Source organism: Raphanus sativus, chromosome 5 (assembly GCF_000801105.2).
Source record: "Raphanus sativus cultivar WK10039 chromosome 5, ASM80110v3, whole genome shotgun sequence".
Lineage (NCBI taxonomy): Eukaryota > Viridiplantae > Streptophyta > Magnoliopsida > Brassicales > Brassicaceae > Raphanus > Raphanus sativus.
The window spans coordinates 33,257,831-33,282,842 of record NC_079515.1 but is presented as its reverse complement, the minus strand read 5'-3'; the positions used below and the strand labels follow the sequence as shown (position 1 = coordinate 33,282,842).

At 38.2% G+C, this 25,012-nt stretch overlaps 5 protein-coding genes across 7 annotated transcripts; 3 read left to right on the top strand and 2 right to left on the bottom strand.

Annotated features, from left to right (window-relative positions):
- Positions 1-393: 393 nt before the first annotated feature.
- Positions 394-3,798, top strand: LOC108863410 (protein kinase STUNTED). Its single transcript, XM_057010719.1, has 10 exons — positions 394-788; positions 870-952; positions 1,042-1,276; positions 1,349-1,939; positions 2,030-2,278; positions 2,364-2,527; positions 2,633-2,712; positions 2,815-2,962; positions 3,085-3,237; positions 3,347-3,798. The coding sequence occupies exons 1-10, from the start codon at positions 602-604 to the stop codon at positions 3,578-3,580; spliced, it is 2,124 nt and encodes a 707-aa protein (XP_056866699.1). The 5' UTR covers positions 394-601; the 3' UTR covers positions 3,581-3,798.
- Positions 3,799-4,174: 376 nt separating this feature from the next.
- LOC108856273 (protein CHROMATIN REMODELING 24) lies at positions 4,175-10,364 on the bottom strand. The gene is made up of 22 exons (XM_018630042.2): positions 10,096-10,364; positions 9,886-10,008; positions 8,726-9,723; positions 8,508-8,638; positions 8,340-8,394; positions 7,984-8,106; positions 7,753-7,860; positions 7,607-7,662; positions 7,439-7,529; positions 6,951-7,085; positions 6,787-6,864; positions 6,383-6,592; positions 6,208-6,279; positions 6,049-6,129; positions 5,825-5,943; positions 5,629-5,740; positions 5,461-5,529; positions 5,281-5,375; positions 5,069-5,200; positions 4,906-4,980; positions 4,680-4,815; positions 4,175-4,578 (listed from the first exon to the last, which is right to left on the bottom strand). The coding sequence occupies exons 1-22, from the start codon at positions 10,217-10,219 to the stop codon at positions 4,408-4,410; spliced, it is 3,294 nt and encodes a 1,097-aa protein (XP_018485544.1). The 5' UTR covers positions 10,220-10,364; the 3' UTR covers positions 4,175-4,407.
- A 1,868-nt stretch (positions 10,365-12,232) lies between these two features.
- LOC108862973 (DNA polymerase delta catalytic subunit) lies at positions 12,233-19,512 on the top strand. The gene is made up of 29 exons (XM_018637254.2): positions 12,233-12,648; positions 12,731-12,841; positions 12,935-13,041; positions 13,135-13,294; positions 13,378-13,573; positions 13,681-13,816; positions 13,908-14,045; positions 14,228-14,305; positions 14,478-14,569; positions 14,702-14,768; positions 14,877-14,948; positions 15,025-15,111; positions 15,363-15,482; positions 15,567-15,662; positions 15,780-15,887; positions 15,993-16,088; positions 16,184-16,249; positions 16,340-16,396; positions 16,513-16,600; positions 16,682-16,761; positions 16,863-16,976; positions 17,123-17,410; positions 17,734-17,805; positions 18,222-18,296; positions 18,388-18,477; positions 18,565-18,725; positions 18,890-18,957; positions 19,044-19,131; positions 19,243-19,512. Exons 1-29 carry the CDS (start codon positions 12,375-12,377, stop codon positions 19,328-19,330), a joined length of 3,273 nt encoding a protein of 1,090 aa, XP_018492756.1. The 5' UTR covers positions 12,233-12,374; the 3' UTR covers positions 19,331-19,512.
- LOC108862974 (E3 ubiquitin-protein ligase RGLG3) lies at positions 19,446-21,660 on the bottom strand. Of its 3 annotated transcripts, none has more exons than XM_018637256.2 (10): positions 21,602-21,656; positions 21,424-21,513; positions 21,249-21,333; positions 21,022-21,162; positions 20,807-20,920; positions 20,534-20,711; positions 20,342-20,447; positions 20,125-20,243; positions 19,794-20,001; positions 19,446-19,704 (listed from the first exon to the last, which is right to left on the bottom strand). In XM_018637256.2, the coding sequence occupies exons 2-10, from the start codon at positions 21,493-21,495 to the stop codon at positions 19,621-19,623; spliced, it is 1,107 nt and encodes a 368-aa protein (XP_018492758.2). In that variant the 5' UTR covers positions 21,496-21,513; positions 21,602-21,656; the 3' UTR covers positions 19,446-19,620. The 3 variants fall into 3 exon arrangements, with proteins under 3 accessions (XP_018492758.2, XP_018492759.2, XP_018492760.2); XM_018637257.2 differs by having other exon boundaries at positions 21,424-21,527; positions 21,602-21,618; XM_018637258.2 differs by having other exon boundaries at positions 19,794-19,998; positions 21,424-21,660.
- An 802-nt stretch (positions 21,661-22,462) lies between these two features.
- Positions 22,463-24,448, top strand: LOC108838778 (SAL1 phosphatase). Its single transcript, XM_057010874.1, has 7 exons — positions 22,463-22,700; positions 22,834-22,909; positions 23,041-23,114; positions 23,198-23,415; positions 23,493-23,820; positions 23,898-24,051; positions 24,137-24,448. The coding sequence occupies exons 1-7, from the start codon at positions 22,494-22,496 to the stop codon at positions 24,310-24,312; spliced, it is 1,233 nt and encodes a 410-aa protein (XP_056866854.1). The 5' UTR covers positions 22,463-22,493; the 3' UTR covers positions 24,313-24,448.
- Positions 24,449-25,012: the final 564 nt, after the last annotated feature.

Below are 25,012 nucleotides of genomic sequence, written 5' to 3'. Positions count from 1 at the left end.
ATGCTAAAATTAATAACTAAAAAAATCAAAAGTAAGGAAAAAAAATAAAGTGGTGGAGGGAAATATAGAGGAAAGATATTCTGGGGTCCGGAATAAAGAGAGAGACGGAACATATCGTTGTCCCATTAACCCATTCATTATTATTCGCTCGTGCTTAATTAATTATTTTTATTAATTAACAACTAAAAATAAGAATTAAAGTCATGATCGGATGCCGGGTCAGCCTTAGTCTAGTGGCTAAGTGACATCCAAGGCACCGGGGTTCGACTCCACTTTCAGGAGTTCCTGGGTGTGAGATTTCCCCAAGTGGCAAAAAAAAAAAAAAAAAAAAAAGTCATGATCGGATCATGATGGTTAAATCAACGGCCGAGATTCATTCAAACCAGAGAGCACAAAACATGCCCTCGCTCTCTCCCACTTTTCTCCCGAAGACAGTTAACGTGATTCGCTCTCTCCTCTTTGCCTAATTGCAAAACGACAAAACACGATAGAAGACAGAGAGAGATAGAGATAGAGAGAGAGCGATTTGCTACTTAGATATACAGAGAGAGAGAGAGAGAGAGACTGTGCGAGTGAGTGAATCGCTAAGAGAAGAATCGAGATGGCACCTAACGGAGGAGGAGGAGTCGAGGAACCGTTAACGGCGTCAGATGCGGACGGTTCGGCGTTAGTAATAATCGGCGTGAAACCGGACGAATGGAGTAGAGAGGTGCTGACGTGGTCTCTAGTGAATGTAGCTCGTCCTGGAGATCGAATCGTTGCTCTCCACGTCCTCGACTACTCTCTCGGTTTGTTCTTTTTTAGATCTCTCTGTTTTTACTCTGTTTTTCTCTTTTTTTTTTTAATTTATGTTTTTTTTTGTTTTGCAGAAGGCTCAACGTCGCTAGTTTCACTGGTAAGAACCTTTGACACTATGCTTGGTGTCTATGAAAGCTTCTGCAACTTAAAACAGGCAAGTGTTTCGTTTCTTCTCTCTTAAGAAAAAAAGGTGGAAACTTTGAGGATAGTGTTTAGTGAAGTGGATGTTTTTGTGAAACACAGGTTGATTTAAAGCTGAAGGTTTTCAGAGGGAAGTCAGCGAGGAAAGTTCTTGTACAGGAAGTCAAATCATCCGGAGCTACAAGTTTAATCGTTGGTTCTTCTAAGAGACACCATACCATCCGCTCCTCAGCTTCTCTAGCCAAGTATTGCGCTAGGAATCTTTCCAAGGATGTCTCTGTTTTTGCTGTTAAGAGTGGCAAGATCATGTTCCGCAGGGTGGTGCATAATAGCAATGGTATGTTTAGATTAGATGATGCCTGTTTCTCTGTTTAGATTAAAGAAAAGTTTTGTGCTTTTGAATGTGCAGATGGATCATCACTCATGATTGTTCCCTGTGGATCATCACCCAACATTGCTATTGAAGCGGCGAAGATTGGAAACAGCTTTAGCCCTGCAAGGTCCAGCTCACGCTGGACTGCTACTACTAGACCTAGTCGTACTTCGTCGTTACAGTCTACCGAGAGCTCAGGTGTTGACAATTCGTTGGCTTTAGTGACAGTGCAAACGAGCGAGACTGGTTCAGGCTCACAGGGTTGGCGTTTCTTCCGGGGGATTTACGGTAATCGAAGTAGCTGGACCAGAGTGTCTGCTAAGAAGGCTGTACTTCAGTGGGTTTCGAGGCTCCGGGGTCGGAACTCAGAAGCTGTAGCGTATCTCGACAGGAAACGGAGTGATTCTGGTTGTGATGAAGATTGCTCTTCTTCTAGCATCGATGGTGAAGATGTCTCCGTTTCACGATCCGGTTCTGAGCATATGCTGTCGTCTCCTCTTTCTCCCTGCCTTGGAGGATCGAACAACGTTCCGGAAGAGCTGGAGGGTCTACATGAAAAGTACTCTTCCACGTGTAGATTATTCACATACGACGAAGTTGTGTCAATCACCTCAAACTTTGCATCCGGTATGTCCTTTTCCATGTTCTGACATTGGGTTTGGGTTTGGCGTGACTTTGCTAATGGATACTTTTTTTTTTTTTGGCTTCTGTTTCCAGATAGCTTGATTGGAGAAGGTGGTAATAGTTATGTTTATAAAGGAGACCTATCAGATGGGAGGGAACTGGCTGTCAAAGTATTGAAGCCTTGTCTGGATGTGTTGAAAGAGTTTATACTGGAAATTGAAGTCATTACAAGTGTGCATCACAAGAATATTGTGTCACTCTTTGGTTTCTGTTTTGAGAACAATAATTTAATGCTGGTGTATGACTATGTATCACGAGGAAGCCTTGAAGAAAACCTTCATGGTATTATAGTCTACTTTCGATATCCCCTCTGGATTCTCATACATAGAGAGATATCTATCTTGATTGTTCTCATTTCTTGATTTAGGTTATAGAAAGGATGCCGCTAGTTTTGGCTGGCTGGAGAGATATAAAGTGGCAGAGGGTGTTGCAGAGGCGTTAGACTATCTACATAATACTCACGATCCACAAGTGATTCACCGGGATGTGAAATCTTCTAATATTCTTCTGGCAGATGATTTTGAGCCACAGGTACTTCTACATTTCATCTTAATCTGAGTTCACTTCACAGATGCAATAAAAATATTCTTAATCTTATTTTTTGTTATTTGACACTGAAATTATATACTGGTTCAGCTCTCAGATTTCGGATTTGCCAGCCTGGCTTCAAGTGCTGCACAGCATGTGTCATGTGGGGGTATTGCGGGAACATTTGGGTATTTAATTTGCATTCTTTAGTCCTTCCCTGATAAGTGATAATCATCATCATCATCACTCCATCAAGCATCCTCATTAAAACTTTTAATGTTTTTTGACAGTTATCTAGCACCGGAGTACTTCATGCACGGTAAAGTAACCGACAAGATTGATGTCTATGCGTTTGGTGTTGTATTGCTCGAGCTCCTATCTGGTAGAAAACCAATCTGCGTCGACCAATCTAAAGGCCAGGAGAGCCTTGTCATGTGGGTAAGCATAACTGTCCATAACTTTCACATTTTTTTCTATCCTGCAAACTTTGCCATTGTGTAACCAAAATCATGGGAAGCAATGTTACTCTTTGAAATGACTAAACTGCATCTCTTTCCCAGGCAAATCCAATCCTAGAGAGTGGTAAGTTTGCTCAGTTACTGGATCCAAGTCTAGAAGCTGATGATAGCAGTAAAGATCTAATCGAGAAGCTATTGTTAGCTGCCACACTATGCATTAAACGCGCACCTCATGACCGTCCACAAATCGGCCTCGTAAGCTATATATCCATTATCTTCTCGAGCTCTCCTTTCTTTGCTGTAAATCCTTAGTCTTTGCTTCTAATTACTCTGTTTTGGGGGGTGTTAATTCATTAATTCGCAGGTGGTAAAGATATTACAAGGAGACGAAGATGCAACGGAATGGGGAAAGCAGCAAGTAAGAGCCTCAGAAGATGCAACAGCGTACTTGACAAACATAGAATCACACATAAACCTTGCGTTGCTTGATTTGGAAGATGATGCAGCTTCGGATAGTAGCCCTGAAGCTAGTAGTATCTCCGTTGAGGACTACTTGAAAGGGAGATGGAGCCGTACTGATAGCTTCAGTTTCAACTAATAATAGTTTTAACTAGATTTTAGCTGTTTTGACGATGCAAGTTAAGTTGTGTGTATATCTGTAATGGATTTTCTAAGGTTTTCAAGAATGTGTCAGTTTAGAAAGAGTGAAGAGCTCTTGTAGAGAGGCCAAAATATTGACTGTGTTCTTTGTGTTTGTGAAGGTAGAAAATGTTTTTGAGCGTTTTGCTTTGTTTATTGATGACAACGTTCTTTTCATTTGGTTTTTTCTTTTGTTTTCAGTTCGGTTTGAAGAGTACAAATTGTAAGTGTTCCAGTTCCGTTCAAGATTCGGTATGGATTATAAACTGTAATTTTCGTTTACTTTTTAACCGTATTCAGGAGTTAGGGTTTAATAAAGCCCTTTACAGTTTTACACCAACCTAAGGTGCCCAGAAAAACTATCACAAACCTCCTGTATAAATCAGACTCATCATTAAGTATTAAGATACTAGTATCATTCATTAACTCAGCTATATATGTAAGAATCTTACAGTAAGAAGGATTCACCTTTGAAACACAATTTTACCACCTAAATAACTAATAAACCAGTTTTTCTTCAATAATTATTAGATTTAATTTCAGACTTAAGTAGTGTGTTGAAATATCCAGTTTACTGATTACGGTTTTCACTTTTCACTCTCTTTTTGTTTGAGATGAAAAGAAAAAAAAAACCTGGTTTTAACACACCGTAGCGTTTATAGCTTGAGCAACAAGTCATCTGGTAATTGACTTGTCAACTCATGAACTCAACAAATCAGATTTGTGAGGAACAAAAAAAATAGCAATAAATCGTACGTTGGTCATCGCATTTTTTGCATCTTAACTCTACAGATTCAATCCTCTGTGCATCTTCTGGCTTATATCCTCCTCCAAGTCAATAACTTGATGAGAGATGTCCTTGCTTTGTGCTGCCTTCATTTCTCCAAGCTCTCGAGTCAATTCAGCAATCTGTTTCTGTATTTTTGCTCCTCTATCAGGTAAACTTGCGACCATACTCTGTGATTATATGAAACCCAAAACATAGACTTAGAGAAACCTGAAGCTTTTGATAGAGACATTACATGATGTTACAAGTGTTGGTTTTATGATGTGTTTACCTTGTTCTCGAATAACATAGATAGCCGACTGATTCTTGCTTTAATGTCGCTTTCCGACAATTCACTGGCATCTATTGGAGAAATGTTGATTTTCTTGTCCACTTTCACGTCCTTGGGTTTGAAAGCATACTCAGCCCTGACAGAAACCATTTTTTCAAATAGATGAGCAAGATTATACAAAAGCGCAACAGTTAAATTTGACAAAAGGTTGTGGATGGCAATATACCCATTGATCACGTTGTCCTGTGAAGAGCTTGCTGGTTTTGCTGATGGACCTCCAAAGTATGAAGTTGTTCCTCTCCTTTTTGCATCAAATGATCATAATCAGGATGTGAAGATGAAGGAAGACTGTTTTATAATTAAAAGAGAAAAGTTGTTTTGAAATTTACCTTATTTCTTCTACTTCGTCTTGTTGAATAGGTTGTATAGGAGCAGTCTTGGAGAAGAGTAAGCTGTGGTGACTCACTCCAGCTATCCCGAGAGTTTCCAGGAACTTAACATGGGATTCCAGAAATTCATCTCTACAGAAACAAACAAACATAAGAGAATCAAGTTCACCACACTTTCTTCTATTTTCCCTCAGAATCAATGATATGCTTACAGTTTGATCTGGTTGTAATGCTCTTCGTATAGTTGCTGTTGTGTGGGTGAAACATCAAATCCTCCCTTAGGAAGACTGAAAAGTTCTCGAAGGTCCTGAGATTAAAAAAAAATATTGGCAAAACGATTAGAAAATAGGATTACAATTAGACCACTATTTACAACGGAACTACGACTAAACCTGTTGGCTAAAATAGCGGATTTGCTCTTTATGCTCGGTAGCGGTTTTAAACAAGCCTCCCTTGTACACCTACAAAAGCAAATACCAATGGCATTAGATCATACAAAAGATCATATCAAATCACTCAGCTATTGCACTAACTAAAAAAAAACATAAAATCTAACAAACCTGCTTTCTGTAAATCTTTTCTTCCACAGTTGCAGAGGTCATTAACCTATACACGATGACATCCTTGGTTTGCCCAATTCTGTATGCTCGATCAACGCTCTGGTTGTCAGTACTGTATTGAAATCAGAAAAGCATGTCATAAACATATTTTCAATAGAGTAAAAAATATCAGCAGCTTTCAAAAGAATGTAAGTACCTTGGATTCCAAGCCGGATCAACCACAATCACGCGGTCTGCCTTTGTCAAAGTAAGGCCGAGACCACCTACTTGAGATGTGAGGAGAAATATCGGCGCCACATGACCACTTTGAAATTCCTGGAATAAATAAAGGTTTGAAACAATTGTGATGGCATGAAGACAAGAGGGAATAACTAACTCATGATGAGAAAAAATATGATATGTAATGTTAGAAAAACGCACTTCAACAGTCTTCAATCTGTCAGGGGCTTTTGTTGTACCATCAATCCGCAAGAAACTATAGCCGTTGGAAGTAAGAGAGTCCTGAAAATGCCAAACGTAACCTATAAAGATTCCATAAAATTTCAAGAATAACCGTTGAGGGTGAAGTTGGGAGCAAACCTGAATGAGATTTAACATCTTGCGTGTCTGGGAGAAGATTAAAACACGGTGCCCTTCGGCAATCAAGTTTTCCTGAGTAACAATGTAGAAAAAATGTCAGTCAAAAAAAAAGTGTCAGTCAAACAGACAAATATCAAAATGAATTTCACCAATTGAACCATAAATGTGATCTAACCAGTAGCGACATGATGAATGACAATTTGCAAGAGATACTGTCATTCTTGGTCTGAAAATCATCTGTATCCACATTGTCTGCAATATGCATAGCCAATCTTTCTGCCACACCTGCTTCTTCCGGTGTTAATGTTGATTCCATTCCTTCGAGGACATCCTCAGCAGCTCTCTTAGTCAAGAGAAGCGGATGGTCACATATTTTCTTCAGAATCTGTTTATAACAAAACAGTCAATGTAACTCACAGATATTAGCTACACTAATTTTTGTGAAGAGAAGAACTGAAACATGAAATATATATTTGAAGCCAAATCACTTTCCCACGTTAATGTAATGAACTTACTGGGTACGACAAGACACACATACTTGATTAAACAAAAGAAAACAAGAATAGAGCTTTAGGTTACCGTAAGAGCTGCAAGAGGCGAACCATCAAAAGCTGACAGAACAATTTCACTGTTTAAGAAAGCCTCATATATTTGCCTCTGCAACACAAAGGGGAAAGTATCAGTAATTCTGATGACTGAAAATATTAGACTAACGACTGTATTTATGTGTCAAGGAGTTAAACCTGGCAAGCTGTTAACCGTAGCCATACAACAATTTCGTCCTTCTTTGAAAGTTTGGCGGTTGTGGCATCATCATCACCAAAGACTTCACTTTTAAGGCGCCGCAAGAAGAAAGGTTGAATATGCTCCCTCAAGTTCTATTAATCGAAATGAGGTAAACATGGTAAAATATACTTGCAAGACCTACAACCTACGGATGTTAGCAGCTCAAGTCATAAGCGAATTGATAGGTTATTTTCTTCGGAGAAACTTAGCTTCTCAACTGTTCGATAACTATATCACACTCAGTAATCCAATCTCACAAAAGAATTCCAGACTCTAGTGAAAAAATCATAAATTTAATTCTTTCTATATATCATGTATACAAGCATATAAGACATTTCATTTGCGGCCTAATAGGAAACAATGAAAAGTGATCATAGAAAAGAGCTAAGATTTAACAAGGCATGCTAATAACGGCCACTCAAGCATATTCGAATGAAATCCTCACCTTTGCTACTGTTGAGCCTATTCTCTGTTCTCTATCAGAGGCATTTTTGTCAGTTCCACGAATAATGTAATGCTCATAATTATCCTTAAACCTGTTGAAACTTAAAGGATTAAATACAAAGCTAGTATATGTAATCTGCCATCTATGGATTAGGGAGAAGATAATTACCATTTCTTGTCACCAAGGAGCCCTGGGCAGCTGAAATTGAACAAAGCCCACAACTCCTATTAAAAAAAAAAGATGGAATCAGCAGACGCCATTAGCACTGAAATAATACATTCATAGATGAAAAGACATTGGCTAATGTGAAATACCTTTAGATTATTTTGGATTGGTGTACCACTTATAATTATACGGTGAGAACTTGGAATCTCAAGCAAACTCTTGGCCCTTTGTGTGCTGGGGTTTTTAATAAGATGTCCCTAGAAATATAGACAAATATCAATACATCACTATGGTACCAGTTGAAAAAGGTCAAAACATACAATAATGCTAGCCTCTCAGCGATTAATTGATCAAAATGTAGAAAGATTAATATGCCTTACCTCGTCCAGAATCATGTAGTCCCATTTGATATCATCATCATCATCAGTAAACAGTTGATAGCCTTGCAAAGCCTTAGTATTGTTCCGTACGATATCATAAGTCGTTAGAAGAACACCTTTACCCTGCAGAAGTTAGAGATATCTCAGCTTGAAAATCCATACTTCAAAACAGTAAAAAATTAACTATCTGGAGGAGAACAAGACCAAGAAACAACTGTTAAAAAATTTCTCAGCTTAATCAATCTAAATAATATGGAAAGAACTGCAATACAGATAAAAATGATTAACTACAGGATAGGCTGTAGTTAAGGCATTTAGTGATACATCCAGGCTAACAATGGAATAAGAATAGGTACCTGTAGAATGTGGTTGAGATCATACTGTCGGGCTTTTACAGAAGTGCCGTAGTATCTATAAAGAGGAAAGGGAAAAAAATCAGAAACGCAATATTTACAACCAGTATATAACATGATCATAGTATATATACATCTCAGTAATTAACAATGAGAGAAAACTGATCTTACTCCCTAGTCATTTGTGAAAGTCCCACGGTAGCTAACTCTTTCATCCAGTGAGGCAGCAGGGTTTTTGGTGCCACTACCAGCGCACGCTTGATCAATTTCGAGTGGAACAAACCAGCCAGAAAGCTACATATCTGTAATGAAAATCAACTGAAATCAGCAGAGTTACATTATTAGAGAAAAAAATAAAGAAAGAATGTACAGATTGCAATTTCCCTTACCTGCATAGTTTTACCTAAACCCATATCATCTCCAAGTATTCCACCTTTCTCTTGGATGTGCAATGACCAGAGCCACTTCAAGCCTTCCCTCTGATGTGGATATAAAATTGTTGCAATCTTCCCACGCAGAGTGTAAGAAGATTTGGGGCCAGTGAAAGTGATAGACCCTTCATCCTCCGACACTTTCTCTTCATAAGCATGTGTTGCAGTGTTGTGAGACCGAACTGGCTTTTTAGGCTTTTCAAGATGGCTTTTCACTACAGCCGCCTTTTTACCAGTCAACACAACACAGTCCTCATCATCTTCATCATCGTCTAAATCTCTTAGCTTAGCAGCATTCGACCTTCCCACTGATCTTAGCTTCTCACTGACCTCTACATGTCTACTCGTCTTCAGACTTCGGTCGACTTCTTTGAGTTTGTCCTTCCCACGGTCAAGATTGTACTCCTGTCTGTACCCTTCAGATTTAACAACATAGTGCTGACCAGTAAATGGTTGCTGCTTTCCAACATCTGTAACTCTTTCCCCCCTTTCGCCTGAAAACACATTACTAGCTTTCTCTTCCCGGATGGCAAAACCAGAATTCCCTCGCCTGTCATTGAAACTATCAGCACCAGCTTTGCTTGCGGTAACCACATCTGACGAGGAGGACTCAGATAGATCTGATACCAATGAAAATGAGGGTTTAAAACTCTCAAAGTCATTAGAATGTCTCTGAGCGGGACCAAAGTCACTGCTTAGGCCATCTCTTTTCTTCTTGATCGACATTGTCCCAAGCTTATAGGTCAAATCATCCAAGATATCCATAATCTCGTTCTGTCCTCCACCACCTTGCCTTCCCTCCCTTTGCTCAAGCTGAGGTGAGGGAGAGCCAAAGTCTGTGATCATTGAAAAGCTGGGAAAGTCACCCACCTCTGTCTTAGCTTCCTTCGGTTCCTCATCCCATGATGTGAACTTGTTCCTAGCTTCAGCTCTCTCCAGCGATGCATCTCCTTTACCTGATTAGAGCGTCACACAACACAAACGCATTCGAGTGAACTTATCAGACGAAGTATTGTAACAAAAATCAAACGATTGATATAAACCCAGATTTGGAAGAACCCTAATTTCATGTCCAAGCTTACTAAGAAAACAAACCCTAAAAAACGAGTGAAAAATACCTGGGGAATCGAAATCAGCCAAATCAGGATCGTCATCTTCATCCGATGCATCATGCTTCACCGAGGCCTTGCATAATCGGCGTCGTCCCGCGAGCTTTATCTTCGTTCCTTCATCTTCTTCATCTATAAATTAAAAAAATAAATAAATAAAATATCTAAAATCAAAGACGGGAAACAGGTAAAACAATCGAGGAGGAGGATTTATCGTACGGGTGGAAGAAGAAGAAGGAGGAGGAGCGTGTTTAGGAGGCGCAGAGAGATCCTGGAGGAGACGATAGTGACGATCGTTCAAGCTCTGAGGTTTTCTTCTAGTGCTGGCCGTGTTTTCCGCCATTTCGCAACAGTGTCTCTGATGTTTTCTGGAGATTTTGGGTTTGCGTCTCCCTATGATGGATTCTACCAGTTAATAGAGAGAATAAGAAGAAGAAGAGAATCCCGCCGAGTTTTTGAATTTTGAAAGATTTTTTTTTCTCGAGTTCCAATACAAATGAGTGCCTTCAAGCGTGTATCTGCGTATCTTCTATTTAACGGTAATAAAATATTGTTTTCCTTTCTTATTTTAGATTATTATGATTTTAATTTTGATTTTTTGAAATTATCATGCTATTAGGAGGTGTTATTGAATATTGGAATTGAAATCAAGTTTTGAAATTCAAGTACGAAGGATTTTGATAGAAAAGATACAAGTATTCTAATGGATTTAACTGGACTTTTAAATACGTGATGGAATCTATTGTTTTATTTTAATTTTTATGATGGATATTAAGGGAATTCTTTTACGTGAATCTTCGTCTTCTTATTCTCCACTAGCGAAGCACAAATGGTGATTGACCATATCAGATTATGGATATGCAGTAGCAAATGCATGTGTTCTTGCTTAGATTAATCTATTGTTCGTGTGTATATACTGGTTGGATTATCTGGTGCCCTATATTTCATGAATCACGGATGGTTCTCCTCAAGTAGTGTGGCAGTTGCGTAGACGGAGGCGAACGGTGGAAGAGGAGAGAAGCGGTGAGTGGTTAGAGATTCGGCGAAACGTTTGGTTTCTTTAAAACGGGCGGATAAGTCGGAGGCGAAGCAATTACAGTGGTGGTGAATGGAGGATGATAATGAGAAAAATGGTGGTGAAGGAAGGATGAGAAAGAAAAGAAGTGATTATATGATGTCATCGATAACGATTTGAAAGTCACGTAAAAAAGGTTAGGATTTGATTCCTCTTGTTTTTTATTAAAAAGTCCATCAAATTCTATTATAACTAATTTCTCAAGAAATCTACGAGGATATTGAATAACAGGTGAAAGTAATTCTTTTCAAATTCTATTTGACAAATCCATAATCCAATAACACTTGATTTTAATTCACCTTGCTCAAATCCACAATGAATAACACTTGATTTCGGGTCAGATTTAGATTCCATCGAACTCCATTAAATTACCAAATTTAATAACACCTCCTTAATATCTCCAATGTAAAAAACTCCATATTTTACTTCAAAATAGAATAAAAATTAATATAGAATAAAAATGCTCCAACCCTACTCTATTTTTCAATCCATAATAGAATAATGAACAAACAAAAAATAGATTAGTCCATTTATAGAGTAAATTTCATTGTGGAGTGGGATATTGAGTTGGGTTGGAGTACTTCTTACTCAAAATTCACTTTTAGTCTATTTTAAAAGAAAATATAGAGTTAGATTGGAGATGTTCTTAGGCGCGCGGACGGCATAAACATATACCGTATTTATCAGTACATTGTATATGTAGAGCATATTCGTTTAATCATATTAATGTCATATGGAAAGGTGGTTTGCTACAAGGTGAACTCATTCTCTGTTGGGAGTGTTGTTATGATACAAAATTGTTTGCCAGGTGTGTTCAGCTGGAATAAACTTTGAGCTGCATACATCGTAAAGACGATTTTTTTGGGTTGAATTAATTTTACATTCGTTAAAGAAAAAAGTCATATGATATAGAACATTTTTAGAATACAAAGAAAAAAGTTCGAATACAGAAAGATTTGACTCAACAGACAAAACGCAAAAGGGAAAGAAAATAGGGAATACAATTGTCTTTGCCTTGGTCTCTCTAACAAAAGGAGCGACTCCCCTGCGCTGCAAGCCTGCAACGCTCTAATGTTTTTAGCGTTTGCGACTGTGAACCCCTGATATGGGCCATAACTGGGCCGAGTCTTTCCAATTCCTTTTGAAAGGCCGAAACAAGCCCCGTTCTCAAAGTAATTAAATATAGTATCCATTTACATGAAATGTCTTCACTACAATCTTTTGTCATATCAGCTTAAGAAAAACATGATTATGATGTCTTAATCAAATGGTAAAACCCTTAAAACTGGCGGGAATCGCAGTGGTATAATCTTCTCTCTTCACCCCCCTTTCTCTCAATCTCTCTCAAGACCTTCACGCACTTTTTCTTATTTCCTCTCACTCTCTCTCTCTCTCTCTCTTAATTTTCCCGCGCATCTAAGCCATGAATCGAGCGGGAAACTCCAAAAAACGACCGCCTCCGTCGACCACCTTACCGGCGGGGAAACACCGCGCCACCGGTGCTACTCCCTCACCATCCCCAATCGTCGGAACCCTAGAAGACGAATTCGTCGACGAGGATGTGTTCGCGGACGAAGTAGACGAGGAATCCCTAATTCTCCGCGATATGGAGGAGCGTGAAGCCCTCTCCGCACGCTCATCCACCTGGGCTCGACCTCCTCTCTCACCCGCGTATCTCGCGAATTCGCAGAGTATCAGTATGTTCAATTAAATTTTTCTTTCTAGGGCTTCTTCGATTTTTGCTGGGGGAAAGTGCTAATTTCGATTATTTTATCTTAGTTTTTCAGCAATTGGAGATTGATTATGTAATCAAGGAGGTTCATAAGGAGCTTTTACCTGGTTCCTCTGGGCAAGCTGCAGTTATCAGGATCTTCGGTGTAACCAGAGAAGGTATCTGTTTTTTTTTCTAAACGATTCTCTGGCGGCGATTTAGAATTTTTAAAGGCTTATTGTGATGGACTGATGATGTGTATGTGTTTTCAGGTCATAGTGTGTGTTGCTTTGTTCATGGGTTTGAGCCTTACTTTTACATTGCTTGCCCTCCTGGAATGGGTCCTGACGATATCTCTCGTTTCCATCAGAGTCTTGAGGTATTTTTACTTTTTTTTTATGCCAAACATAATAATCTCTGAGAGTTTTGTAGTTTTTTTCTTTTTTTCTTAATGTTGATTGACTTAATTCAGGGAAGGATGAGGGAGTCCAATAAGAATGCCAACGTTCCGAAGTTCGTTCGTTGTATAGAAATGGTGCAAAAGAAAAGCATTATGTATTACCAACAGCAAAAGTCCCAAACTTTTCTCAAGATTACTGTTGCGTTGCCCACTATGGTGGCTAGCTGTCGCGGTATGGTTTTCTCAATGTTTATGTGTCTACTATCTAATTTACTCGTTTTTATTTTGTTCTGAATGCAGCTATTATATTGGCAGGTATTCTTGATAGAGGCATACAGATTGATGGATTGGGTATGAAGAGCTTCCAAACATACGAGAGCAATATTGTTTTTGCTCTCCGTTTCATGGTTGACCGTGATATTGTGGGAGGAAATTGGATCGAAGTGCCTGCTGGGAAATATAAGAAGGATGCAAGGACTTTGTCATACTGCCAATTGGAGTTCCATTGCCTGTATCCTCATCTTAGTTCTCTGAGTTTCCTTTTTTGAAGCAAGATTGTGCGTTGTCATAGTAACAGATTCTATTTTATGTTGTTACTTTCTTTAACATGGGGTTTAGGTACTCAGATTTGATCAGTCATGCTCCAGAAGGTGAATACTCAAAAATGGCTCCATTCCGTGTGCTGAGTTTCGATATTGAGTGTGCGGGTCGTAAAGGACACTTTCCAGAGGCTAAGCATGATCCTGTGATCCAGGTTAGCTGTTTTTGCTATAATTTGATATCTCAATATTTGGTTCCTTTGAAATCATCCCTCTTAAAACAGCATTCTCATTGTTTTTTTCTAGATAGCCAACCTTGTAACTCTTCAGGGAGAGGATCAACCATTTATACGCAATGTCATGACACTTAACTCATGTGCTCCAATCGTTGGCGTAGATGTTATGTCTTTTGAAACAGAAAGAAAGGTCTTACTAGCTTGGAAGGTAATTCGCTTTATCTCCTTTTCATCTTTCACTACCATCCTTTTCTTACAGTTTACCCTTTTTAAAAAAAAAAACGGAAGGACTCGGTAAATGATATAGTTAACTTTATGTTGGCACTGCAATTTTGTGGTGGGTTTGGTGAAGCATGTATTCTGCTGATGGGTAAGATGTATTGGTTGCAGGATTTTGTTCGTGACGTTGATCCTGATATCATCATTGGCTATAACATCTGCAAATTCGATTTACCTTATCTGATTGAGGTACTTGAACATTAACCTCTGTTTTTATTTTCGGATCATCTGGTTAAGAGAAGCTTGCTTTTGCATTCCTTGAGCATTCTATATGTATTACTTTGCTATGTTCTACTGTGCTGAATGGCACGTGAATTTCACGAATCTTTACCTGGAAAATATGCTGTTTTCTTAATCTCAGAGAGCTGCAGCACTGGGAATCGAGGAATTTCCTCTTCTTGGTCGTGTAAAGAACAGTAGGGTCCGGATGAGGGATTCAACGTTTTCATCAAGGTGATGTAGGAGTAACTGGTTCTTGCAAACTGCAATCATTTTTCCTGCTTCATCCTTTTTCGTGGCTCATGAGTTCCTACACTCAATTCGTTTAATATATTACTTCCCATAGTAACACGTACCATGTTTCAGACAACAAGGAACAAGGGAAAGTAAAGAGACCACAATTGAAGGACGATTTCAGTTTGACCTTTTTCAGGTTTCTTTCCCAGGCATATTATTTTTGGTTGATCCATTCTTAGATTTTTTACTTGCAGTTCATTGCAAAGACATCAACTTACCTCTTTTATTTATTTATTTATTGCAGGCTATACACAGAGACCACAAATTAAGTTCCTATTCGCTGAATTCTGTCTCAGCTCACTTCCTATCCGAGCAGGTGAAATGAGTAATCATGCCTAAAATTTCAGATTCTTTTTCTTTTGCTATATGGCTAACATGATTGTCTTCTCCAGAAAGAGGATGTCCACCATTCTATAATAACCGATCTACAGAATGGGAATGCGGAAACCAGGAGGCGTCTTGCTGTTTATTGTTTGAAGGTACCTACTTTTGTTTATTATGGATTGTTGCCTGTCTTGTTGAATTGCCTGTTGTTAGATAAATAGAATATTTTCTAACTAACTTAAGATCCTATTGCATGTTGTCACACGATTTTTCCTTCTTCTTTAGGGATCATTTTGTTAATTGCGGAAACTAGGTGTTCTCAGTTATTTTTTTCTCTGTTAATTGTCAACCATTTGAATCTTATGAAAAGGTAAAAACTAAACAACGTTTTTCTTTGCTGGTACAGGATGCATATCTCCCTCAGCGGCTTCTCGACAAACTGATGTGTATATATAATTATGTCGAAATGGCTCGTGTGACTGGGGTTCCTATTTCTTTTCTTCTTGCTAGAGGACAGAGTATCAAGGTAGGTCTCAACTAATACTTTATGGATTAATTTTTCAGTTGACTATGATGACTGATATTTTGTATTGCAACATTGTGTTTCTAGGTTCTATCTCAGCTTCTTAGGAAAGCTAAACAGAAGAACATGGTTCTTCCGAATGCTAAACAAGGGTCTGAACAAGGAACTTTTGAAGGCGCAACTGTAAGTTGGTTTACGGGTGTAACATTTATTTTCTTCCTCTCGTTTGTATTAGTTTCTATATTTTGAGAAACCACATGGTCAGTGATCTGTTGTCTGGATGTTTAAAATGATAACCAGGTTCTAGAAGCAAGAACAGGTTTCTATGAGAAGCCAATTGCAACTCTGGATTTTGCTTCATTGTACCCGTCTATTATGATGGCATATAATTTGTGCTACTGCACCTTGGTAATTCTTCTAGGCATTTTCTTTTTAAGTTTTATTTACTTTATCATCCTTTGTTCATACATTACTAGTTTGCGATCATTATTTCCCATAATCTTATCTTTGAAGGTGACACCTGAAGATGTGCGCAAACTGAATCTTCCACCTGAGCATATCAATAAAACTCCATCAGGGGAAACATTTGTTAAGCAAAGTTTACAAAAGGTTGCCACTTTTTGGATTGATTATTCTCAAATTCTGTTGGGTACTTTCTTATAGAAATACATCAGTTTACGAGCAAAACGAATAATTTATTTCAGGGTATACTTCCAGAGATTCTTGAAGAGCTCATTAGTGCCCGTAAAAGAGCTAAAGCAGATTTAAAGGTAACTTGTGATTCTGAAGAAACTCTTGCCATATGTGCATACTTATATGCAGTTTTTAACAATTACTGCAAAACTGGTATTGTCTAATAGGAGGCTAAGGATCCGCTTGAGAAGGCTGTTTTAGATGGTAGACAGTTGGCATTAAAGGTAAACTTCTTACTGCCAGTTTATTTATATTGCTAATTCAGGAAAGTTGATTAACATGTTCGGAAATTATGAAAAATATTTTCCCTGTAATTAATCCTTTTCTATTGTTGTCTCAGATCAGTGCAAATTCTGTATACGGGTTTACAGGAGCCACTATTGGGCAGTTACCTTGCTTAGAAATATCATCAAGCGTGACTAGCTATGGTATTTCTTTTGTGAACGCCACAACTTGGGTGGACACGTACTTTTCTATAATTAATCTGATGAATATCTATCTTTTTGAAGGTCGTCAGATGATTGAACAAACAAAGAAATTCGTGGAAGATAAATTCACAACCTTGGGAGGGTATGAATACAATGCTGAGGTACATTTTCAATTGATTAAATCATGTTATTGAAAAGTCTGACTGAAGCATAAGCTTGGTCTGAGATTTCTTGAATTTGATGGACAAATGATGTATTATAGGTCATTTATGGAGACACGGATTCAGTCATGGTGCAATTTGGCGTACCGGATGTAGAAGCTGCGATGACCTTGGGGAAGGAAGCTGCAGATTATATTAGCGGAACATTTATCAAAGTGAGTGATGTGATTGGTTTTGCTAGGAGCAAATTATAAACTTCTCTCTAATCCATGGGAGAGGTTGAAGATTATATGATTTTTGAATACAAATTATAATAGGCTGAATCGTTTTCTGTTTCTTGATTTTGTATGATGTCTTAAAGCCTATCAAACTGGAGTTTGAGAAGGTTTATTTCCCATATTTGCTGATCAACAAGAAGAGGTATGCTGGTTTGGTGTGGACTAATCCTCAGAAGTTTGACAAAATGGACACCAAAGGAATCGAGACAGTACGAAGGGATAATTGTTTACTGGTTAAGAACCTCGTCACTGAGAGTCTTCACAAAATACTAATCGATAGAGATGTTCCAGGCGCAGCGGAGTATGTTAAGAATACAATTTCGGATCTTTTGATGAACCGTATTGACCTATCGCTTTTGGTGATTACTAAGGTACATTGATATTTTTACTTGATTTCCCATCGTGTGATGTTTGTACCACATGAAGTATATGGTCATGATTAGAGCCATTGTGAAAACCCAAAAAAATACGCATCTTTTATATACTTTAAAACTGATATAGTTTTCGCTGTGTGGAACCAAGAAACATGTGAGATTATCTCAAATTTCCGTATTCCCCGATTATGACTGTTACAGGAAGCTTAAATTAGTGATGCTTTGATGCATTTAAGTCTTTAGATCTAATTGTAAAGCATTCATTTTAGCTGTCTTTTGGAATCGACCTATATGCTACTGATGCGATTCTCATATCATAGGGTCTAACTAAAACAGGAGATGATTATGAAGTTAAATCAGCTCATGGTGAGCTGGCTGAACGCATGCGTAAGGTTTGTGTTACTCTTTATCATTTTTGTTTATCTATCGTTTGCAATGATTTAGCGTTTCTTATCTTACATGTGAAGATAACTCTTGCCGGTTAGTTTCCATTCATCAAGATATATGTACAAGACGTGTGTAGAGGAAATTCCATTCCTTTGCTTACTCTAGTTTCGGCATCACATTGACATACACCCTCAAACTGAAAAATGGATAATGCTAAAGTTTGATTTTGTTTTTTTGGCTTTTATAATACCTATCTGATTCTTTTCCGTGTCATTTAGGAGGTGCACAAGTGCAGGGATTCTTTTTCCTCATTCATGCATTCTTTTTGTGATATATGATATCATTCTGTTTTACAAAATCTGATGATTTATCATGTGAAATTCGACAACCTTAGAGCTATTTGCTTTTTCATGTGTGACAGAGAGACGCTGCAACAGCGCCAAATGTTGGCGACCGGGTACCATATGTTATTATTAAAGCAGCTAAAGGTGCCAAGGTAGCTTTCATATCAACCGTAATTTATCTTTTCCGCATATGTAGAGATCATTTCTGTTCTACCGTGCTGATCTCATTTTGATGCCAACTAGGCTTATGAACGGTCAGAAGATCCGATTTACGTGCTTCAGAATAATATTCCTATAGACCCGAATTACTACCTAGAGAATCAGATTAGCAAGGTAAGCTGGAAGTGGGGCTTGCCCATAAATTTATTTGTCTACTCTTTATTCTGGTTCGTGGAGGTTAAAGCAGTTGTTGTTTTTCAGCCGCTTCTTAGGATTTTTGAGCCGGTCTTAAAAAATGCTAGTAGTGAACTTCTCCGTGGAGATCACACGAGGTCAATATCAATTAGTACTCCTTCAAACAGCGGCATAATGAGATTTGCGAAGAAACAACTGAGCTGTGTTGGCTGCAAAGTGCCGATCAGGTACACTTTATGGTTTTCAGGAATATTAGGATCCTGCAAGTTCTACTTGATTCTGCGTTTACAAAGTTTCTTATCATTTAGCTCCTTTGTTCCTTTAGTCTCTAGCTTATATGATTTTATATGTGGGATCTTCTTATCGAGTTTTTGCTTTCAACTTCAACCAGCACTGGAACATTGTGTGCACGTTGCAAGGGAAGAGAAGCCGAGTTATACTGCAAAAACGTGTCTCAGGGTAAGCTACAAATTCCTCTTTTTTTTCTATATAAACTTCTAGATCCGTCACACTAAAGTTCTGAAAAAACATTTGTGTAAACTCAGTGTCAGACCTAGAGGAGCTCTTTGGGAGGCTGTGGACACAGTGTCAGGAATGCCAAGGCTCTCTTCACCAAGATGTCTTGTGCACCAGGTTTTGCTTCTAATATCATCGACATCTGCATTAATTTTTTGTCTTTTCACAGGTAAATTGATAACTGATCCAACTTTATTTTTGGGGAATTCTTATTGGTCTTTTTAACAGTCGAGATTGTCCAATATTTTACCGGAGAATGAAAGCACAAAAAGACATGGCCACAGCCAAGCAACAACTCGACCGTTGGAGCTTCTAAGTTCATAGCTTTGATTGTTTCGTTGCTGTTGTAAGTTTCCGTTTCATTAGATCGTCTTTGTGAGGGGACTTCTTTTTGCTTCTTTGTGTGTAGTTCGTGATTATTGCCTGTCAGAAAGACAACTCTTCTCGCATTGTTTTGTCAAGCTAAGAATTTTCAGTTATTACAAACTACTTGCAGCTCATGATTTTAGGTTTTTATTATTATCCTGCTTGAACTATTGAATATGGTACACAAAAGTATGGACATGAAGCTTAGCTGCCTAAACCATATGGTCTTTGGCCCCATCGTCAAGTGTACAGCCTTATCCTCGTTGTTATTGGTTGTCTGCACATTGGGCATGTCTTGACAACAACACCACATTCCTTGCACGTCTTCATATGAAAACAAAAGCCACAGAGATATCACAAACACAATCTTGTTTATGGAGCAAGCAAAGAGTTTTGCATATATATTCACTTACAGTGTGGCCGCAGCTAAAAGCCATGTCCTTTGGTTTCGTCAAGCAAATCGGACATACCGGTTGTGTTACTGCAGCCTTGCTTTCACTTTTCTCTGCAGTTTCTGTTACTGGATTTGGCACTGCTCTAACAGCATTGTCACGCTCTATGACCTCGAGTGGTGGTGGGAGTGGCTTGTGGTGCAAACGGGATGCACGCACTTGTTTTCTACTATTCAAAAGCACAATCGAAATTCAGTTTAGTTGCCAACTTTTCAAGAATCTAATGCAAGAAAGTCTATAAAAATAATTTATACAGTAAATTCCCCAAATGTGCAAACTTGGGTCAACTTACTCGAGACTTAATGTAGCCTTGTACTGAAAAGGAATCTCCATTAGAGCTGCGAGTGCAAAAGCAGCCTCCTTTTTAGCTGCGTCTTTGTGCTCTGACATTATCTCTGTGAAGTTCACAAACTGTGAAAACGAAAGAGTTTTTCACTTTATCATCTCAATCATATCACATAAAGAAAAAACAAAGAAATTTTGCTATTCTAGGTTTGTAATACTTTTACCTGGAAGTTATCGAATTCGCGGTGAGGGATATTGTCATCAAACTGTTTCATTGTGTCCCAGGGTCCATCTCCTACACCAACCAAGACGATGGACAACGGGTAATGGCTGGAAAAATATATATATATATATTAGTAATGAAGAAACCATGACCTCAATGAGTCTGAGTTTATTGAATAGTCTTTTTGTATTACCTAGCTGCCACTATAGAGTTCATAGTAGCTTCTTCCTGTGGACTAAACCGACCAAATGGCAAATCTGGATTCCTAGTGACCTGACCATCTGCTATAATGACAAGAACATGGTATTGCATATTGTTCTGCTCCACTATGTCGATGGCTGCATTAATTATCGGTGCAAACGAGGTAGGACCTGAGGCGAGAGAAGAAAAAAAAAAATGTTTTTAAAATTAAGACAGAAGAAACTAAACCGATCTTTTTTGGTGTGTAGTGTAGAGACATAAATACCGGACAACTTCAAATGTGGAACAATCTCTCTGTATCTTTTAACCGCGTTTTCAAATCCATCGCAGCTTTTGTTCTCGGAATAAAAGTTGAATACATATTGATCTCGTGTTGTTACTGCATGAGAGGAAGAAGAATACATATAATTAAACCACTTAAGAGTTTTTCTTTTTCTTTTTTAAATCTTCGTCTTGAAAGCTAGAGTTAAAGAAACTAACCATCTCCAAAGCCGAAACAAGGTATAAGATCGTCTTCATCAAATGGAGACAATGTACGACCAATTATGGATATCGCTTGCTCATATGGATTCTGTCTTTTACCAACGGCGTGAAGGCTTTTTCTGTTGAATGAATGTCTTCCTGCAACGAGAATCAGAACATGAAACACTAGAAAACCATTTTATAATCATCTTTTTTTTATCAACATGTTGATTAAATAAAATCACCTGTCCACTCATTGCTCTTGGTGAAGTCAATTCCTAAGATCAAATTTGAAGATTCTAGTCCAGCTTCTCTCAGAGAAGTTATCACCTAAAATAAAGAAAAAAACAAGTCTTCTTATGATTCATCATCAATTTGCTTCATTAAACTATGTTTAAATCAAGAAAGAAAGTTGGAAACCTGATCCAAGCTGTTGAAATGATCAGCAATATAAGAAGGTTGCTGATTGCTTTGGTTGTTGTATCTGTTCATTGGAAGAAAGAAAACACCCTGCTCCGCAACAACTGGCTCAAAGTGATGATGATATATAAAATTCACAATCAAGAAAAGATAAGTAGGAAGTGAATAGAATATGAACCTTGAGTTTGTGGAAAGACCAAGAAGACTTTTTGTAGAAAGAGAAAAAAAAAAGCTTTTTTGTATTAAGAAATAGATGAGGAGGGAATAAAAAGAAGAAAACAAGACATAAAAGCAGGTTTATTTGAATATTGAAAGGTAGTGGAACGTGACACTTTGCTTGCACCCGCAAATAACGACTACGTAACGTTCCTTTCTAAACACGACATAAATCTGAAAAAAAATCTGGTCTTTTTGTCATGATGTGATTAATCCAAAACCCAAACTCTGTTAAACAAATGTCTTTTTTTTTTTTTTTTTTTTTTTTTTGCCACTTGGGGAAATCTCACACCCAGAAACCCCTGAAGGTGGAGTCGAACCCCGGTGCCTTGGATGCCACTTAGCCACTAGACTAAGGCTGACCCGGCCTGTTAAACAAATGTCTAGAAGAAGAATATCCATGTGGAGGGGAGGGGATAACGTGGCCAAGCCGTCGTCTGATTTTGGGCTCTGAATATATAATAAGATATGGGCTTTTGAATCATCTTGAGCTTTCACTAAACGAAAAAGCCTTTTTATAAATCTTCGCTTTGTTTCAGACACAACATCCACGTGCGATCTCCATGAGCACAAACTCAACTACCAATCTATGAACTTCAAAATTTCTATTTTCTAATTGATTTTTGACCCTCTACTTTTTTGTTCTTCACATTTGGTACACGACTTAACAAGTAAAGAAATTATGGTGTTTTTGATAGAAAATAGAACATAGGGGTTTAATTTAAGAGAATAAATAAGTACATGGGTGCATACGAGAAATTCTGAAAATAAAAGTGACCTGTCAGATTGCAATTAGAAAATAATCAAAATATGAAGACATTTTTATCTTCTTCTCGTAAAGGGGAGAGAGAGAGATGTCTTCTATAAATTGCCTTCGAACAGCAAAGGCACCGCTTCAGACATTCGCATCAGTTTCGAGATTCAGAGATTCATCGAACTCAGTATTCGCAAAAAAGTCGTCTCCTTCATTTGTTACTCTGAGAGTAGTTTCATCAATGGCTTACGAGAAAGAGCTTGACGCTGCTAAGAAAGCCGCTTCCCTCGCTGCTCGTCTCTGTCAGGTCTCTTAAAGTTTGATCCTTTTTAGAAAACCCACTTTGTAAATCTTCAGTTTGGATTTGGAGATGAATGTGTGATTCAGATTTTCTCTAAAAGGATTTGTTTTTTTTTGGGTTTGGTTTGGTTTGGTTTCAGAAAGTTCAAAAGGCATTGTTGCAATCAGATGTTCAATCAAAATCTGATAAAAGTCCTGTCACCGTTGCTGATTATGGTTTGTTTTTTTTCTCTCTCTTTCAATCTGTACTGTGATTGCATATTATAAGCCAATGATTTTGGACAAGTAGCACTGTATGTGTTGTCTCTCTCTGAGTAATGAAGCTGTCTTTGTTTTTGAGTTTTCAGGTTCACAAGCAGTTGTTAGCTTAGTCTTAGAAAGGGAACTCAGTTCTGAACCCTTTTCATTGGTAGCCGAAGAGGTGTGAATACACTCTTTTATCTTGAGTTTTATATGTTTTAGGGGGACGACTCACATTGTCTTTAAAAAACAATGTAATGATAGGACTCAGCGGATCTACGCAAGGATGGTTCTGAGGATATTCTTGAGCGCATCACGAAACTCGTCAACGACACTTTGGCTACTGAGCATCTACCACCCAAAGCCACCGACTCTACTACTTTATCCACTGATGATCTACTCAGAGCCATTGACTGTGGCACATCTGAAGGTGGTCCTAATGGTCGACACTGGGTCTTGGATCCTATTGATGGCACCAAAGGGTACGTTATCTTCTATTCTACCCTCGTTGATCAAAATGTTTGTGTTTCTTGACACTACTACTAAGGCTTGTTATTAGATTTTTGAGGGGAGATCAGTACGCGGTGGCACTAGGATTGCTTGAAGAAGGGAAAGTAGTTTTAGGTGTGCTTGCTTGTCCAAACTTGCCATTAGCTTCCATAGCAGGAGGCAACAAGAACAAGAACTCTTCTTCTTCTTCAGACGAAACCATCGGATGCCTCTTCTTTGCTACGATTGGTTCAGGGACATACATGCAGCCCTTGGACTCGAACTCCGAACCAGTCAGAGTACATGTCTCGAGCGTTGAGAATCCAGAAGAGGCATCCTTCTTCGAGTCATTTGAAGGAGCTCACTCTCTTCACGACTTATCCAGCTCCATTGCCAATGTAAGTTACTTCTCTCTTACCTTCCCGTGTGATTCCAGCGAGTAACTAACTGATGATCTCTTTGGTATACAATACAGAAACTCGGTGTGAAAGCGCCACCTGTCCGGATAGATAGCCAAGCAAAGTATGGAGCTTTGTCTAGAGGAGATGGAGCTATATACTTACGGTTTCCTCATAAAGGATACCGTGAAAAGATTTGGGACCATGTCGCTGGTGCTATTGTTGTTACAGGTAACATTAATAATTAAGCCTTTCTCTTTTCTTTTTTTTTAATGAATGTGAATAATGAATATGCCAATATCTTTTTTGGGAGCAGAGGCGGGTGGAATCGTGACGGATGCAGGTGGAAAGCCATTGGATTTCTCGAAAGGGAAGTATCTTGATTTGGACACAGGCATCATCGTTGCTAATGAGAAGCTTATGCCTCTGCTTTTGAAAGCTGTTCGTGACTCCATTGCTGAGCAAGAGAAGGCTTCTTCTTCATCTCTCTGATTCTTTCTCTCTTTTGTGTGTCTTTGTATCTGCTATATAACTCTTCCTTTCACCACCACTACAACTAAACATGTTTCATTACACAGTTGAGAGTTTCTTCGATTTTCTACTTAAATAAAGAAAAAACATGATGTTACAGTCTCGTTATGCAACATCAAGTTAAAAGTAATAAAGAAGACGTTATAAAAAAGTAGATATTTAAATATCTAATATGGGTCGAGTATAACGTGATGAAGAGTATTAAGTTTGGGCCAATATAACCATAAAAGGCCTTTTAATAGGCCTCGACGTGTCGATAGCGCGTTAGCTGCTTTTTTATCCTCCAGAAAAAGTAAGCGCGTTAAGTAGAATCTTTCCATACATACTATAAACAACGTATAGATATATAATTTTTGTTAACTTTTAATCCACAACAAGAAAAAGTTGAAAATTCGAGATTTTATTCCCGAAAATAATTTTCCCATCCACGATGAAGGATTCCTACAGTCACATGATAAGTCATATAAAGTCAATCTTTACAAATAAAATGGACGAGTACAAATCTAGTCGACGCAAGCGTTAATGTGAATGGTATATCTATTGATAACCCCTCTGTCAATTAAAGATATTTTTGTGCTCATGAGAACATGATATATAGTCGACCAGATCGGGACAAAGGTTCTCACACGTCATATTCAATATACTATAATCAAAACAATTT

Coding starts and splice junctions, on each gene's coding strand:
- LOC108863410 (XM_057010719.1), top strand. CDS start 602: ATGGCACCTAACGGAGGAGGAGGAGTCGAGGAACCGTTAACGGCGTCA. Junction 1,940..2,029: donor CACCTCAAACTTTGCATCCG/GTATGTCCTTTT, acceptor TTCTGTTTCCAG/ATAGCTTGATTGGAGAAGGT. Junction 3,238..3,346: donor ACCGTCCACAAATCGGCCTC/GTAAGCTATATA, acceptor ATTAATTCGCAG/GTGGTAAAGATATTACAAGG.
- LOC108856273 (XM_018630042.2), bottom strand. CDS start 10,219: ATGGCGGAAAACACGGCCAGCACTAGAAGAAAACCTCAGAGCTTGAAC. Junction 10,009..10,095: donor TCCTTCTTCTTCTTCCACCC/GTACGATAAATC, acceptor TTTAATTTATAG/ATGAAGAAGATGAAGGAACG. Junction 7,861..7,983: donor ACTACATGATTCTGGACGAG/GTAAGGCATATT, acceptor CTATATTTCTAG/GGACATCTTATTAAAAACCC.
- LOC108862973 (XM_018637254.2), top strand. CDS start 12,375: ATGAATCGAGCGGGAAACTCCAAAAAACGACCGCCTCCGTCGACCACC. Junction 14,046..14,227: donor AGGTCTTACTAGCTTGGAAG/GTAATTCGCTTT, acceptor TATTGGTTGCAG/GATTTTGTTCGTGACGTTGA. Junction 14,306..14,477: donor ATTTACCTTATCTGATTGAG/GTACTTGAACAT, acceptor TCTTAATCTCAG/AGAGCTGCAGCACTGGGAAT.
- LOC108862974 (XM_018637256.2), bottom strand. CDS start 21,495: ATGAACAGATACAACAACCAAAGCAATCAGCAACCTTCTTATATTGCT. Junction 21,163..21,248: donor CAAGAGCAATGAGTGGACAG/GTGATTTTATTT, acceptor TTCTCGTTGCAG/GAAGACATTCATTCAACAGA. Junction 20,002..20,124: donor AAGGCTACATTAAGTCTCGA/GTAAGTTGACCC, acceptor GCTTTTGAATAG/TAGAAAACAAGTGCGTGCAT.
- LOC108838778 (XM_057010874.1), top strand. CDS start 22,494: ATGTCTTCTATAAATTGCCTTCGAACAGCAAAGGCACCGCTTCAGACA. Junction 23,115..23,197: donor TTTCATTGGTAGCCGAAGAG/GTGTGAATACAC, acceptor ATGTAATGATAG/GACTCAGCGGATCTACGCAA. Junction 23,416..23,492: donor CCTATTGATGGCACCAAAGG/GTACGTTATCTT, acceptor GCTTGTTATTAG/ATTTTTGAGGGGAGATCAGT.